Source organism: Lepisma saccharinum, chromosome 11 (genome assembly GCF_977018435.1).
Source record: "Lepisma saccharinum chromosome 11, izLepSacc3.1, whole genome shotgun sequence".
In the NCBI taxonomy this organism is placed as follows: domain Eukaryota; kingdom Metazoa; phylum Arthropoda; class Insecta; order Zygentoma; family Lepismatidae; genus Lepisma; species Lepisma saccharinum.
This window is the reverse complement of record NC_139239.1, coordinates 52,876,700-52,895,022: the sequence shown is the minus strand read 5'-3', so window position 1 is coordinate 52,895,022 and position 18,323 is coordinate 52,876,700. Positions and strand designations below refer to the sequence as shown.

General features: G+C 38.5%; 1 protein-coding gene across 4 annotated transcripts in view; it reads right to left on the bottom strand.

Moving 5' to 3' along the window:
- LOC145995253 (uncharacterized) overlaps positions 1-18,323 on the bottom strand; it is a 39,198-nt gene that overhangs the window by 13,164 nt on the left and 7,711 nt on the right. For 2 of the 4 annotated variants that reach the window (XM_083131825.1, XM_083131823.1), the window contains exons 2-3: positions 10,914-10,965; positions 1,343-1,369 (exon numbers count right to left, since the gene is read on the bottom strand). In XM_083131825.1, the coding sequence (XP_082987951.1) occupies positions 1,343-1,369; positions 10,914-10,965 (79 nt within the window). The remainder of the gene's footprint in view (positions 1-1,342; positions 1,370-10,913; positions 10,966-18,323) is intronic. The other 2 variants (XM_083131827.1, XM_083131824.1) reach the window with 1 other exon arrangement.

Below are 18,323 nucleotides of genomic sequence, written 5' to 3'. Positions count from 1 at the left end.
TTCAACTTCTTTTCCGTTAAGGCCTCTGATGTTCCAAGTTCCAAAAGTCGTATACCTTAGTCCTCGCCAATTATCTTTCCTGTAGATCCGTCCGGCCAACTCTCTGTCTTTTCTTTTAATCATCTTTATTTAAGAAGTGTAGGTGATTGGCCTGCAGCTTCCTAGCATAGTGAAGGGGCTGCCTTCTTATTGCTGCTATGCCAGCAATGGGGTTTGGTGGTTTCTCCCCTTTCTTTTGTGGGCTCTATGCTCCAACCTCCACTTCCTTGGAGGACCTGGGATTTTCTGATAGGGGTTTACTCCCCTTAGAAGGATCGGCTTCTCTATGCCTAAGAGTTCCTTCCACCCTTTGGTTTTCTGTTGGGGGTGACCTTCCCCTAGCCTTTGGAGATCCCTCTCCTCCCTGCAAGGCAGCAGGGGCAGTGCTTATTTAATGGCGGCACTTTCTCGCCATGTCGTAGTGCTGTTATAGGGCTTTTCTGGGATTTTATGAGGATGATCTTGCCATAAACCTTCCTCCCCAGACCTCAACAGCACTACCGCCTCGGTCCGGGACTGCTTATTTGGTATTTCCTTATTCGCAGCTAACCACCATATCTGATGGCCGTTCGCTATCCGCCACCTGCGACCCACCCAGTAGCTGAGGCTCGCCCTGGGCTTACTATTCATTACCTATTTAAAATTTCCACAGCTAAGCTACCATATACCACCTACAACACTGTTCTTGCCTGTATATTATGTTTAATATAAGTATTTAAAATTAGGGCGTTTCAATTCGGACACCTGGTATTTACACAAAATATAATGTAAATTAGAGAACATTTTAGTGATATATTTACACACAATATAATGCAATCAGTCTATTCATGCACACAAAAACTCCAGAAGCTACTACATGGAGCACAATAGAAGTTAAAAAGTCTCTATATTCAGATTTGGAAAAGTCGACCTTCATGGCAGAGTGATTAGCACAGCACGTTACAATGCCAGGGATCCCGGGTTTGACTCCCGGCCAGGCATGGGTGTTCTTTGTGAGCATCCTTTCATCAATTTCATCATATCATCACTCATCATCGTGATTAGCCGAAAGCAGCAGAAAAGCAATGCTAAAAAACGTAAGTTAAATGAAATCATATTTGGAAAAGTTTTCAGTATATAATTAGTTTGCTGGTATAATTAATTTTTTTTCTACCGCAGCTCAACAATGACTTTTGCCTTTAAAAGAAATGTTTTGTAAATGCTAATGTAGAATATTTTTGTGCAAATACATACATCTATTAGGATATTTTAAATACACATATAAGCAAGTATGTTAAACACTATTGTTATTAAGAAAACATACCTCAGCTTCATCCGTAAAGCAGTCAAACTACAAAAGAGAAGAAAATATCAGCAATTTTGTTCAATATTTACGTGCTCATTTTATGAAGGAGATTTCTGCTTTCAGCAACACATACATTGCTACAGAGTTATTGCAAATAAGCCAAAAATAAATTCAACCTATGCTTTTGTTGGCTGACATATTAATATGAATTCACATTGGATTCATTCCCATTATTTCTCATATCTGTCATTTTAGACGCTACTACTCAATTTCAAGTAGCTCCTCAATTGTTTCTGCAAAGCTGGATCAACATGTAATTGGTTGAGACCTACTGGTAATAGGCGGAGTTCTGGAGGGGCCAGGGGGGTAAAAAATAACACATGATTAAGTTCAGTTACTACATTTTTGTTATGAAGCCATACCGCAAATCTTGACGTTTGGCATGATGGCATTTGCGGATATTGCGCTGCAATAGCGGGTCTTAGACGATTTGATTGATGTGTACAGTTTGAAGAAAGAAAAACGTAAAATGACTTTGTGTTCAATCAACAGTTACTGCTGAAGCATCAAAAGAACTTTTCAATTTAATTTTTCTAAAATCTCTGAAGCTTACTATTGTATCATAACTTTTTAAAAGTAATACAAGTATTGTATCAATAAAAATTAATGAAATGCAAAATGCAATAATCGTACTGTTTTGCTTCTTTTAAAACTGAGAACCAATATACGAATTAATATTTGTTTACTTAAGCGAGGAAATTTAACATTTTCAAATCTAAAAGGCCTAAAATTCAGTGTTTTTAAGTTGTTTTTTTTTTTTAATTTCCGGAGGAAGGTCTCCAGACCCGTTATAAACTAGGGGATATTCAATACCTGAGGGTTATTGAATATCCCCTAGTTTATAAAATCATATGCTTCTCCCCGAGTCTGCCCCCCCCCCCCAAAGCAAAAGCTCAAACTACGCCCATGACTAGGAATCAAACTCAAGACCTCTTTTTAGATCTTTGGGAACCATGTTTTTCTTATCAGATATTTACAAATCTTGATTTAAGAATGTGGTGTGTAGACAGCAAGATGCTTCTGAAAGATGATAGGTGTGCAGCCATTGTTCTCAGAAACTTGAAATTAGAATCTTGTCTTATTTCAAATACAGTGAAAATAATATACGTATATATAGGATATATATTCTTTTGCAAATCGTGATCTTGTAGTCAGGTCAGTAGCTAGTGTGGAGTATTATATTAACTAAAAATTTAATGAATAAATATATTAACTTTATAATATATAATCAAAGACTACATGTGATGCACTCAACTCATTATCAAGCAACCATCTTGTATACTTCAGGTTTCTGCAATCTACCTCCTCTCCTATTTATAGCTTTTATCTTCAGTACTCCATACCACATTCTTCCTGTCAAATTGCCCTCTTCAATAAAACACAACACCTTTACAAATGCTATATTACTTACAATGATCTCATTTAATATTGAATAGTAGCATACTGCTGTACCCCCTCAGGCTATTGCCCTGTCAAAACAATACATATATTTTTATTTTTTCAGGAGATTCTAGCAGTTATTATTTGTAGGGTGGTGAATGAAATTAATGGGGTAAATTACAATCTGGTCCCCTCAATTTACCATGTGAGTATACTCGTACATGTGTAAAACGTGAATGGATTCTGCATACTACAGTGTCAATGAAAAGGTTCTCACACAAACATCTGTTGTGACGAATCCGCTGACGAAAATAGGATGGCATTTCCTATAAACAGTGAAGCAGTGTTGCATTTGACATGATTGACAACATGCATCATCAAATGCTGTTGAAGGAATCTGGATCAGTTTGCTGAAGCAGTTATTATTGGTTGAACTTTTCAACAAAAATAACCAAATGTTGTTTGCTGAAAAGTGAGCAAACTTATTTTTTACTCTTTATAGACAAGAAAAAACTGGGGGGGAAAAAGTTCTTGGACCAGGTTGGAGATTATACCTTTCCCTTCACCTTCTTTTGTTTTTGTAGAGGAAGACGAGGTGAAAATTCGTGAATTATTCATGATACTTGTCAAAAGTTTTTTCGCCTTCCGCCACTGTATGAGTTGACGTGTTGGGAGCACTGAGGAAGAATATAAAAGGAAGCCGGAGTTTCCTCACATTTTCAAATGATAATGGAGCGCTGCTGTGGGCTTTGCATTGTGATTTTTTTCTCCCAGTAAATTATGAGATTCTTTTCTTCATTTTTCCTGCCGTCAAGCTGTGGACTCTTAACATGAAAACAGCAAGTTCAGACCTTGTCAAATGGTACTGTTTAGACAGATGACGGAAAATCATGAAATTTAGTACGGAGGTACAACACTCAACTTTCCCGAGAATGTTAGTCCTGGGGATAGTGGTGGATGCAGAAAAGTTTCAAGGGAGAGGCCCAAGGTAGTAAGATTCTTTCCTGTAATCGTTTGTTAAAGCTCTCCCCAGATAGATCCTCAGTGTACAAAAAAAAATACTTCTGTTGTGTTTTTAAAGATTTTGTTTGGCACCCCTAACAAATCAACGCAGGTAGGGATGATAGTACCCAGTGGCGCAGGAACGGGTGGTACAGGGGTACGTTGTACCCTCAAAAGTTTATAAGGGGTACTGTACCCCCAAAAGTTTATAAGGGGTACTGTACCCCTTAAATCCGTAAATTCAATTGTACCCCCTGTACCCCCCTTAGATAATGTGACAGACGCAAGGTGCTACTCTACTTTAAACTGTAGGTCGAGTTCCAATTAGCCTTACTGTGTATAAGTGGACTTAAAACACCAAATCAAGCAAGGTGCTACTGTTAAAAGAACCTATTTTCAATTAGCTCAATTAAAATATTTATATTGTTTATAACTTAAAGCATTATATTTCTTACCTCACAAAGTTAAACCATAGTATACTTATTCTACTACATTGTGCTTATAAACTGTGTGAAACGATGGAATCAGATAAAGATTACTCTCAGAAAATCACGCTCCAGACGAATTGTCTTTTGCATAAGGGAGGGGGGTACAGTTTTCTAAAGAAGTGATCACGTCGATTCGAAGCTAAGATACAAATCTTCATCATGAGTATATGCATTTTTCAAATGGAATTTTTCGAAATGAAATACTTACACAAACGAGATACGACCGACCAACTTGGGGGTACAATGTACTCCTCTCACCAATAATTTTCATAACTTGGTAAGAAGGTGTTAGGAAAACTATACTTAAACCTGTTATATATATATATTAAGGAATTATTTGAAAATAGAGACAAGAAAAAGTCTGTTTCCTCTCAAATTTCGAGACGGGATTGAAATAAATCTCTGCAAAATCAAAGCGAGACGATCTCGTTCGAAACTCTAGTATTAAATTACTCTCTTATCCAGACATGCCAAGCGAATATCTTATTATTTTTTTCAAATAAGTTATATATTTTGTTTACTGTAATTGCAAAGTTAATAGATTAGTAACAATTGCGACCCGTGATGCCCGGTTTCATCTATTCAGGATACAATTCCGTATTTCGACGGTTCACAGCGTCGAAATAAGATGAAAAGCAGAAAAACGTTCTTAAGAAAAGTTTTCATTTTCATGACATATTGTACGTTGTGAAATTTTGAGTGGTGAGACACAATGCACGTGTTGATTAAACTAAACATTTCGTGGGTCAGGATGAGGTATCTCGCCTTAAGGGGTCCCACATGCACAGTGCTTTGGATTCCACTTTAAACTGTAGATCCAGTCCTGATTAGCCGATCTGAGCATAAAGTGAATCTAGAATAAGTTTTCATAAGTTCTGAGTGGAAACCGAAACAAAAATAAGCACAAACAAGAACGAGAAGGACCTCACCACACAGGAGATTAGATGAGGCTCTGACAATTCTCGACTCGTCTCATCCCGATATCATTCCTAGGTGAAATTAAATGTTTCCTAGACATTAAAACAGGGTGTAATTTGTGATTTTATCAGAGGGGGTAAAACTTATTTTTACCTTGTATTAGGTATAGTTAGAACTGGACATTAATTGCTTAAAATCTAATTTTGATATCGAATGAAACACACTTTAAGTTAAAGTCTAAAGTCAAACTGTAAGAAAATAACATTAGTCAGATGAATGCATGAGATAAATGAGACTCACTGCAGGTTCTATATTTTGCCAGTTGGCTTGTCAAGGGCACTGTGATACTTAGACTTGATAAAATTTCTTGAATTTTTTTCTGCATAAAAGCAATGCACTAGGGGTCTAAGGAAAAGTAGTTATAAAGGATTTCTCTAATCAGTTAAGGTGAGTTTATGATATTGGACCCGCTTTCACATTCAGCTGTAGATATTGGTAAATTTTTGATTGGATTCACAAGGTCTTTGAGTGAGATGGTAATGTTTGATTGATTGATTTGGTTTATTTTACTTCGCATAGATAATCGCGATGATGATGATGAGTGATAATATGATAACATTGATAACACCTATGGTCAGGTTGGGATTCGAAGCCGGGACGCGTATTTCACATGTGCACATTGAAATAGAGATTGGGGGCGTGGTTTTGTGTATGAATGCTCCCTATTGGCTAGCAGACTGCCTCAATGATACAGGATAGGACACTGGCATTTATTTCATTGACTTGTGCGAACACTTTCTGTAAACCACAGACTACAAGCAGAACCATCTAGTGGGAAAAATACAACGCAATCGGATAGTAATCAATACTCGAAAAGCGAACAGACTTTCTTATTGGAAATAAAAGAGGCAATAATTTTTAAAATGTTGCGTTGGATGAAAATTCTTATACAATTATTTAATATATTGGGTCATTTTATGCTTCTCGTCAGATGCAAACAAGGAACATTTTTAATTCTTACTTTAAAAATCTGTCAAAACCTTGAGTAGCGCCAAAACCTTAATTTCGACTATATAAGCGCGATGCTATTTGTTTTGTAAAAAAGTTGTTACAAATCAGATATTACATACTGGAAACAACATCACAAGATGAAAAGAGAGGAGTTTCAAAAAAGAAAAATAGATGGCAGCACAAGGTGAAGGAATATAAATAAATCGCTGGAGGATATAAGTATGGATTTAGTGAAAGTGAACTACAATAGAATGATGTAGAAAAGATCAAAGCAATGTATAAAAAGTAGAAAATAGATGAAAAAGGAAAATATAAGTGGTTTACATCATTCAACAAGTTCAAGCCTGCAGTCAATTGTTAGGCACGCCATAGAAGTACTCAATAAAGAAAAAAATAGACCAGCCAACCAGAAATGTCTCCATTACAAGCCACGCCCCCAATCTCTATTTCAATGTGCATATGTGAAATACGCAGCCGGGACCTGTGGCGTTGTAGCACGCTATGCTAACTACTCCACCACGGAGGCCGGCGAAATGGTAACGTGTTTTGGATTTTCTTTGTAGATGCGAAAATCTTTAACTGTGACACGCACGTGCTTTTGCTTACTATAAAGTTCACTTTTTCACATAAACTAGAAATTGACATACCACCCAAAAACACACGCATGTATCTGCATTTAATACCAATACATACGAAAATATACCTTGGGCGGCTTTTCATATTGTCCACAAAAGATTGAAAACAAAGAAGAACTTTCGAACATATGGTTTTCCTTGCTAGCTCTGAGATCTGAAGGATTTCGGTTTTGTATTTGTAATGATAATACTTTCAGTGCTTGAAGAACGTCCTTAGAGCTAAATATATATAAATGCTTTGTCAAATGCTAATAAAATCTGGGATCAATGGTCTATCGATTGAGCTTCACTACGAGACAATATAAGGAGTAGTTTTCACATTATAAATATTAATTTGTATTCCAAAATTAGACCTCTTACTCTCAGGAGTTGATTCGGAACCATCTTAACCCTGTTTTTTTTTTTTTTACAACGCCCTCTAGATGTCTGAGAAAATACCGAATATATGGCTTCTAAAAGGCATTGGATGTGGCACACATCTGCTATAAATTGTTTAGAGATATGAAATGAATATGAAATGATATGAAATATATGTAGCTAAAATGAACTGAACTGAAGTGGAACTCTATAAGTATATAAGTATGATATATTCAATAATATACTTTGTATATCCAGTGGGTGGGAGATTATTGATTATTCCTGGTTGGGACGGCTCAAGATAGAGGAGGGGAGAATCGTCACCTCTCTATAATCTCACACTGCATTAAAATGAATAGATGTATCCTCCTTTGCAATTTTCACATTTCGAACTCCTGATTTTCCGTTCCGTTAAATTCAAAATGAGCGCAGAACAAGATCCAGAGCATTATATGTTTCCGAATTGTTATCTGGACTTGTGTTTTTTAAGCAACCATAAATTCTAACAAAAGCAAAGAAATAAAAAATATTTATGTAAATTTTTTGCATTAAAAAACAGGAAATTCGTGTGTGCTGTTCTAAAATTTATCATGCCTTCATATTATACCTAGGTATAGGTAGGTAGGTATATTGGTATAGTGTGTAGTATACGTACATATATATGGGGGAGGTTGAATTTTGTACCTTCCCCCCAAATGAAAAACGTTCCTGCGCCACTGGTAGTACCAAGATGAGATCTTGAACTTTTGGAGTGTTCACCCGGTAAATTAGTTTTTTAAAAGTCAATGCCCCGGTAGCTTTTATTTTTATAACTTTATACATTAATCAATATTTGCCCTTGTATTAATAAATAAAGCATTACATAACCACAGAGAGCATTACTTCGATTATGTCTAGGATTGTTGCCAAATATAAAATTTGGTTTAAATCAGTTGACAACGACATGATCCAAAGGAATCTTTTAATTTTCTCTGGTCAGTATCGTTAATTTAATTTGGTAAGTGCTGATTTTTATTGGTATGTTCCATTTAGGAACACTGCAACTCCAATTAATCGGAATTTTTCACTTCGGTAAATTTTTTAATGAAAATTGCAGCACAAACTAAATTGACGGTTGTGCTCGTCCGTCAACATCGAAATCTGAAGACTGGAAGCAACGCGCACCCCGGTTAGATTGTTTGATCCAACACCGCTATATCGCGAAAGCATTTTCTAATATCGCAGTGCAAACTCGAAAGAATGGTCATCTTTACAGGTGGTTGCCAAGTCGCAAACTTCTCACGGCCCGGTATAAATTGTCGGGGCCCGACGTTTGAGAAACACTGATCTATGGTGACATCTATACTCTGTCTCAGATATCTTCAGAGCAAGGCCACGCATAGCGGCAGAGATGGGGCGGAAATCGAGTGGGCAGGCGAAGCAGTACACGATGCTGCTGAGGCTGGTAACTGCAGTCGCTTCTCCTCCCTCCTCCACGCAACCCCATTCCCTCTCACGTGTTCATTGGTGGAGCCGTCTCGCGTCACTACTTGCGCAGAGACTTGTTTTCGTTTGCTTACTCCAGAGATAGTTGGGACAGAGTATATATTCCCATTTTATAGAAAGAAAAAGCAATAGGAAAGGTTTATTTATTCTCATGCCCCGACCTAAGAAGATGGCGACAGCCGAATATCCACCATCCGATTTCAACTTAAACGAAGCAAGGATCCCCAGGGACCCCGTTGTATCCGAATCCCGCTCTAGACGCCCGAAAACTCGAGAGAAAGAATCGATCGAAGTTGTTTCGCAACTGGAGGTCACGTGGCTGATATATTTCCATGTTAGTCCTTAAGGCAGCAGCTATACTTTTCTTCTCTCCGTTTTTCCTTTGTTTCCAGGTTCTCGAGTAGAAGAGAATTTATATCGAGCCGCTCTGAAAGCTTTTTTTAAGGTGATTACGAAACGTTTTCTTCTTCCCACTTTCTTGCAGCGTTAAGTTGCTTGGAATAGCCTGTGCACTACCCACTTAAACGCCAGCTGGTCGATGAAACAGAAGGAAAAATAGGGCTAAAGCTACAAGTCAAGCCAGTGGCGCACGAACTGTTGGGGGTGGGGGTTACAGTACACCCTAACCATGTTGTCATTATTTTTACACTGGTTTTCAAAGGTTGTGGCAAATGGTTTTAAGGCTTTTGAAGAGGACATATTCACTCATATTATGCTGTTGTGTGTAGGTTGAACATTGTGCCCCACAAATAAGAAACTTTTTTGCGCCACAATAAATGAACAAAAAACCGGAAGTGACAGCTGTTTGAAATAGACTTTGAAACTAAAAATTGATACTTATGCCGAAGGATGCGAAATCATTGAAGACTGGTGGGGGAAGGAGATCTTAATCTACACACACACACGCACACACATATATATATATAAAATTATATGATATAAATATTTATACTTTGCGTGTGTTTTCGGTATTATCCTTAGCAAAGAATATTTGAGACCATATCTTTATCTCTCGTTGTTACAACAAAAACTCTTCGTCCCCCTGAATTTTTTGGGGGGAGGATTTTTGAGGCCAATATTGTTGGTGGGGGTGATTTCGCACCCAGCTTATGCGCCATTTGCCTCCTGGTGCGTCAAGATAGTCGCCAAACTGAGAATTTAGTGTTGCCAGATTATACCTCAGTGAATAAGACCAAATGCCATCATATGAAACACACCAAACATTATTTTTTACTTTGGTAGTGATTAAATACTAGAAGTAACACACAGAGGAAAAGTTTGATTTGATAGGCCTCACCAAAAAAGAAAAATCTGGTAAACAAACATTTATTTAAATACGCAAACAAACAAATGCTTGCATATCAAATGAGTGCATATGGTGCTACTGAGGCAAATAGAAGATTTTAAACATCAAAATTAGTACTTATTTGAAAAAATAACCACACAAAAAGAGGGTACAACAAAGCTCGCATTTTGAATGTTACAAGAGTGCAAGTCATGCTTTGAAACTTATGATAATGATATTAATTCCCGGACAACTCATTATGTAAGCAATGCAAAAATTTGGGCAGTGATTAATATAATAATTGAACATGAACTGTATAGCCTAACAAAAATACATATCCGTGCAAGATTTTGGGACCAACTTCCAAAAGAGTTATCTGAAAATCTAGCAAGTGCTTGGCAACACAAGACAAAATATTACATTATTCCTTTAAAATAAATGAATCAAAAGATCATTGGTTCGTTTAAATGTTTCTTTAACATGATAAACAACAAGCATCTTTGCCCCCCTCCCTTCCCATACTCTTGTCCAAATAAAATATGTTGGAATATCGCTTATGGTTGAATGCTTTTAAAAAGTTGATAGCCTAATTGAAAATGTAGCGATTCATCGGTCCCGGCATTTTTTGGAGCACAGCCATAAAATTTATTACAACTGTCGAATTTACGGTCACTTCGGCGTTTAATTTAAATTAAAACAAGTAAAAAAAATGTGGTAGTAGCACTTTATAGTGTGGATGGGCCAGATAGCTGTCAAACAATTGACATTGATAATTTTCTCCTTGTTATTACGTCATAAGTACAAGGACGATTCCAATCATATGCATCATTCTCTTTTACTTCCATTTTATTGTTGCGATATTTGCTTGTTACATTTTGACTGGGTGGGCCAGTCTGATCTTGCAGGCCCCTACCGAAATTGAAATTCTGGGTATATTCCTGGCAAAATAGAGAAGGATTTCCACTTACCTCCACCATGTTTTCCCCTTGAAAGTATAGAGTGCGCTGGGGTCGGTAGTTTCTGAAACAGAGAGAGGACAGGCTGTCAATCAGGACATCAACTTTGTCTCGAACAACGCTGGAACTAGGAAGACATGTTATATGAACCCTGTCCATTTGTTTTACATTCTCCCAACACCTTTGTATTGAACCTTCTGTTTTGCAACATAAGAGATTAGATAAATGACGTGCGTTATCAGATACAGATTGTTTAGTGTCATAGAACGTCACCAGCGTAAAAAATGCGAACTTGATGAAGTGAACTTCATATTTTTCGACTCACTCTAATGCACAATGTTCTGTGTTGCTTTCAAACTCTTGAGAATGTCCTGTGTACCTCCCATCTGTTAGGCCACCACCCGGCGTCGCTACTGAAAATGGCTGACCAACCCCGTAGCTAGATATTTTGGCGCCCTAGCCAGGATTGTGGTTTTGCGCCCTCCCCTCACCCCCTCCGCACTACCAAGCACAAACATTTTGTGTACGTCCATCTATATTTTCTTCTTATGCCATAGTTTGCAGTTGCGTAGCATGAGAATTTCGGATGGGAACGCCAAGTTAGAAGGAAGGGTAGGCCTTTTTTTTTTTTTTGCTTAAGAGTTTACTTATGGAATTAGCCGACATATGTATTGTCTATTTAAAATCACAATTTCATTGTGTTTATTACATGAAGTCAGCCGGGTTCCGATAAAATATGGTCGTGATCCATGCTTGTTTTATGTAGAAAATAAGATGCCTCAGTGTGCAATAAATGCTTGGAGCACTGTTGTTCTATACCATTTTTAATTAGATTGCTCAAGTCAGAAACACCGCACACCATTCGGAGTATTTTGCTCCACACGTAACACATGTGTAGCAAAACAGTATTTTATAATCAAGGAAACCTTTCGGCATGACGCAAGTAATTAAAAAACCTACCTCAATCACAAGCGCCTTTAGAACAACAGTAGACTTCATTGTTGTGGATGATACAACTATTGAATGATTTGGTTTATTTTACTTCGCTTTCTATCACTTTTGGCTAATCGCAAATATGAATATGAGTGATGATATTGATGAAGTTGATGAAGAGACACTCACAAAGAACAAACATGCGTAGGCTCGGGATTCGAACCGGAAACCTCTCGCGCTGTGCAAAACACACTGACACGAAGGGGGGGTGGATGATCCAACAATCGTACACTCTACTGACGTAACAGTGCCTATTAGCAGTAGCGAAGCGTAGTCTTACGGAGGAGGCAAGCAATGTTTCAGTACAACAAAACATGTAGTACAACGACATGCCGAGGGGAAAGATTCAAGGTTTATAGCCTCATTTACCCAGTCGCTGGATTTGTCAAAATATCGTAATAAAGTGACTGTACTAAAAATAAACCATATGATCCGCATACGTCACATTTACTTTTTTAAAAAAAATCCAGGTAACGTTATTCATATGATATTAAACGTTTTGCATATGCGAACTTTCCGCATACGACTAAAGGGAGACGGAATTTCTTACTTACTTATTAGTACCTTTATTTGTTCATTATTATTTAATATGGTCAAACGGTGACCAAACCGATTTAGATAAAAAAAATGGGAATAATTTGTTTATTTTACGCTGCATGATGTAATTTAGTATTTTTGGGCACCCTAAAAACCGCATTGGAGTAACTTAAACACTAAATAAAAAGTTGAACACAAACAATAAAAAATTCATTTCAAAGCAAAGAAACACATGCATAGACGATGTACTCACCACAATAAATTTCAAACTCTTGGTCCATTGGATGCCACCCTTTGGAAATGTCGCACAAAGCCCCTTGGGCTAACTTGTTTTTAAGTCCGGTAAATGCGGTGTTGGTATCTCTCTCGAGCTAAACGAAGCAATTTTTAATTGCTCAATAATACACCCGCACTTCACATCAACCGTTCCTAAATACGCGTTCATTCCGATAAATTCACAGCACAAAACACGAAGCAACAAACACTCACACTATCCCACGCGCTTTCCACAACTGCAAGCATCCACACAAGATCACTTTGAAAATCTCTGAAACAACAGAAAGTGATACCAACCTATTTCCTTAATTTTTTTTATCCGTCACAAAAGATATATCAGTTTGGAGATAAAAATTACGCGGAGGAATCAGAATCATTTCAGCAGAACGAGTATGTACATTAATATTTAAGTAATAAAGTGTCATTCAATGGCGTGCCCGGGGCGAAGGGGGGGGGTGTGTGGATGGTAGACATAACCCCCTTTTGGCCCAGTATGTCTAAGAAAAAACGTCAAAGGAAGGAAAAGATGACAAAATGGGGACCGTAAAAAGACCCTGGGAACACCACTTGCGTCATAATAATAGAACTTAAAACATATTCGGGCCTCCCCGATGGCGCACTGGTAGTGTCGTCGCCTTGTAATCAAGGGGTTCCGGGTTCGATACCCGGTGGAGGCACAAGTGTTTCAGATCCCATTTTAAACTGTAGGTCCAGTCCCGATTAGCCTTACTGTGCATAAAGTGGACTTAAAACAACAAATCAATCAATCAATCATTAAAACATATTCTTGTGCTCATAATATGCAGAATGTATACGATTTACTTCTATGCCATGTACAAATATCAGTAGATAGTTCTTTCTCAGATAGCTTTATTTTCACCCCAAGTTTTATTCAAAAGCAGTCAATTTATTGATTGTAAAATTTGTGAAAGAGCTCATTTGAATTACTGCGTAAATAATTTGGCAGTTGCAAACACTGGTAGCGGTCAACACTTCTGGCGTAATTTGAGCTGGACCGACCAGGAAGCAGGGTGCAGGACCAAGGTCCGTCCAATCTTCCCTCCCTCCCTGAGAAAACTCTTCACGGGGGTGCAGAAATTCCACTGCCCCAACTCCCAATGTCAACTTTTTTTACGCGTTTTACATTTCGCGAAATCTAAAATAATTTGTAATATAATATGATATATATGGAATTTAGAACAGTGATAATAACTTATTTTAGTTATTTTATGACTAACAATTATTATTATATTTGCGATCTTGTTTACGTGTTCATGAAGACAAATATTCGTTACTAGTTTTTGCTGGCAACGTACCCATAGATGAATCCTTCTGCTTTCGGTTGAACTCGGCTATTTTCGGGAATCACGCAAGCTCGGAAAGCACAGCTTTTTGTAGAAGCTTTGTGGACGGGTTCCACCAGAATTTCACGCTTCGCCATGTGACTCCTTCGGAGGCCTTATTTTCCCGCAGAACGGCTGCAAGCATTGAGGCTGGTGCTTGCTACAGAGCTGCTGGGGGAGTTTGCGGCCGCATTTTTTCGCGAAATCGAGTGCGATGGAAACTAAATACGGTTAGAACATTAAGTACATTAAATGATATTCGAATTATGCAAGCAGTGCTTGCATTGCTTGTACTATATCTTCGCCTCTGCCTATTAGTAGTAATTCAGAGTTTCAGACCACTGTTTATTATATCTTGAGAATGTTGATAAACATTTTAAAATAATTTTGTCAAGAGATCATACAATGTTAAGAGTTTTGAAACGAATACTAAACATTTCCACTGGCACAATATTAGACAGTTAGATACTAACGAAAAAATATTTTTTTAAATAAATAGTTTTGTGGGTTAGGTGGTAGAGCAGCCACAGGCTGAACTTCTACCACGAGGACTTTATCAACTTGTTTGACAAAAACGTTTTGTTCTTTTAGTTTTTAATGCACTTCACTGTTCTTGCGATAAATTACACGATGCAGTGGTCATTAAAGAAAGATACGTCAGTCAATATTGCTTATTGTAGCATCACACAGCATGAGCAGAGGCACGAGCGCTAAAAACCGGGTAGGAATTCTACTTCTGTCGTCTGCATCGGAAGTACAGCGCCTTGAATCGGAAGGCAGGAAAGGTCACATGGCCCCTAGAACCAATCAGGTCTCCGTACGCCCTCGTATGGCGAGAGCATTTCGCCCGTGCTGTAGAGATCCAAGCCACAAGTTTTCCCTCCTTCTCTCTGCCTACAGGCAGGCATGGTCCTGTACGCCAAACCTAGCCGGCGCCCGGGAAGCAAAAACATTAGAGAAATGCTACAAGGAGAGCTGTTAGTGGAGCGTTGTAGACGGATCGCGAAAAATAGCTTTTATAATGCCATTATGCTCAAACATGTATATAATTAGTCACGTTTTACTTTATATTTACAGCATTTACGCATTTTTAAAATTTTAAATCAGGGAACGCCGGGTGTATGGGCGTATTAGGACGCTACGCTACTGATAGTTTGTGACCTTTACATCCTACAAATTTTCAAATAAGGAAGCAAATAAAAAATCATTAAAAACTAATATGCCTGGGGGCATCAAAAAGTTTTGCTTGTTGAGGTATAATATGTTTAATAATGTAAATATTGAAACCGTGAACATATAGTTTGCCTGCAGTGTCGAGTTCCCTTGCACATAGTTCCCATCACGTTCGATGCATTTGACTTCAAAAGAAGTGTAGGAAAATTCCACAAAACACTCCCTGTCCCACAGTTCAGAGCTTTTCTAACATCCTGTAGGTACTCGAAGTTCAAAGTGGGAGAAACCGAAAGTGTGAAAAAGGCAGGGAGTGGCAGGCCATCAACGTCGGTGACCGACGACAGCCGCCACAGGGTTGATGAGCTCATTCGAGCGGATAGACGCATCACCATCCAGAAATTTCTGATGCAGTGCACATGTTCTACGGGTCAGCACAGGCAATGATTGAGAGTTTGGGATACCGTAAAGTCTGTGCTTCGTGGCATGAGATTCGAAGACCTACAGGAGACTACAACAGCTCTCAACGGTGGAATAGGGAGTGTTCTGTGGAATTTTTCCAAACTGTTTTTGAGGCCTGGGTAAAACGTTGGCTTAAATGCATCATCAAACGTAATGGGAACTATGTGCATGGATAACTCTGGAGTAGAGGACATTACAGGCAAACTATATGCATGTTCATTGTTTCAATATTTCCATTATTAAACAAATTATACCTCAACAGGTAAAACCCTTTGATGCCCCCTCGTACGTCATTTTTTAAAATTCCCAGCTTTCATTTCTGATTTTTAAAAATTAGCACATTTATGAATATTTCGGTTATGTCTTAGTGTCTAAAGAACATCTTTAAAAACGTACTATTACTGCTTTGGGAGACAGAAAATTCCAGCAATGTCGTACCAGAATATAATAAGCCTGCAAGAAAGAAAGAAAAAAAAAGGCTAAAGAAAATAAGTAAAGTAAATAATACCGTATGCAGTATGTTTTCAAAATAAAAATTTGTAATTGAAAATGATTCAACTCTGCTTGGGGGAAAACATTGTCGTTATAAACTCCTGTATGTTTTACACACTATTCTAAGTAAAATTTAGAAAATATTTATAAAATAAGACACATCTGAGAATGAAAGCGGGACGCTAGGCTTCAGCCCCCTTGCTTACCCCTTGCTACGGGTCTGTGGCTGACATCTTCAGTTTGTACGGCCACCAGCAATAAAAATGCGACTCCTAGATCCTGAAATACTCGCTTCTCAGCGTGGCGTTGTGTGTTGCCTAACTTTACGGCGCAGCTCGAACTTTCTATTGAGGATCGCTCATAGCCGTAGATTTAGGCAACATACACAACGCCTTCCAGGAAAGGTAAAGTTCCCCGTGCATCTAGCACCGTGCCCCACACATTCTCGATCTCGGTAGTTTCGGAGTTGATTTGATTGGCACCACGCTCCGGCCGCTTTTACCCCCAGGGTTTCCCCAGGCACCCGTTGATTTGAGGTGCTGGGTGAGCTCCAGAGCAGCTTTATTCGGGGACAAGACGTAAAAATTCCGACCTTAGGTCACCCACCACGGGAATCGAACCCGGGTCTCCCGCGTGGCAGTCAGACGCTCTACCGACTATTTTAAAACGATACCCCTATGCGGTAGTATCCCCCATCATTCACCTTTTACTCAACTTTCACACGTATCAATTTTTACGATATTCTCGGTTTTTCTCATTACGGACAAACACAAATACCCATGTTCTAGCCGGTATTCGAACCCGGGACTTCTGACTTTGTAGCGCGCTGCACGGAAGTCCACCGCGGATCTATTTCACGATCTAGGTATCCCGATTTATATCCTAAAACGGGGGATCTATATGTCACATTTTTGTATTGCCGGTGACCAGTGACGTGCACTGAGGAGTAGCTAGTCTAGCAGAGATAGATCAATCAATCTCAAATCTCTATTTATTTTCAAATCACAATATTTATTGTTTTGTTGAAGCCACAGTTCATATGCAACACTTTTTTTCACGCGCTTCTCGTCCCTCGGTGCGTTCAGCGGCCTAGCTCGCTCTTTCTCCGCCTCACAGTTCCAGGTAGAAACGGGTTTTCGAAGGGAAAGGGAAGATTTCTGCCTCTACCTCCCTTGCCCCCGCTGCAATGGTTGGAAGCCTGTGCTTTCAGGTCCTCCAGTCTATCTCTTATAGGACAGATAGGGGATTGGATTCCCTTCGCTTCCTTTGTAAATCCTCTAAAGAACTAAATGGAAAGTTTTCTTCAGTACTTATGTTCTCTGTATTTACACTACTTTTTACACGTTGTACAATATGTATGTATAATATGGGATGTACTTTTATTATTTATGCAATTGGAACGTCTTATGTGCAGACAAAAATTTTATGCTTTTTTTTTAAAATATGGAATATATGTATAATGATTAAATAACAAATATTTGCTCACGCTCTCTCTTGCTCTCGTTTTAGTAGTGTTTTATTTAAATATACTAATCTCTTGGCCTCCAATAAAAATATGGATAAGCTAAACAATCATAAATACGGATGTATTTATTTGGGCAAGTGAACGCGCGTTCTAATTCTTGTTGTTGGTTTGGTTTATTTTACTTCGCTTTTCTGCCACATTTGGTTATCGCGAAAATGAGGATGAGTGATGATATGATGAAACTGATGAACGGACCTCACAAAGAACAATTACTTTACTTACTTACTTAGTCGCGTCCTCTTCTACCTGCCGGTGTCGAGGGGTTACAGAGAGTTCTCCAGACGTTTCTGTCCATCGCCTTTTCCTGTGCCTCTTTCCATCTTATGCTTCGTTTCTCCAAAATCTCTTTGACACTCATATTCCATGTCTTTCTTGGTCTTCCTTTTGGTCTTGTTCCTTGTGGACGTGCTTCCCATATCTGCTTTGGCAGTCTCGTCTCACTCATTCTGCTCAAATGGCCGAACCATCTAAGTTGATTACGTTCAACTGTTTCTTGTAGTGGCTGAGCATTTAAAGATTGCCGAATGGTTTGATTCCTTATCCGATCTTTCCTGGTTTTCCCACTTATTCTTCGTAGGTACCTCATTTCCATTGTTTGTACACTTTGCATGTGTTTTCCAGTCA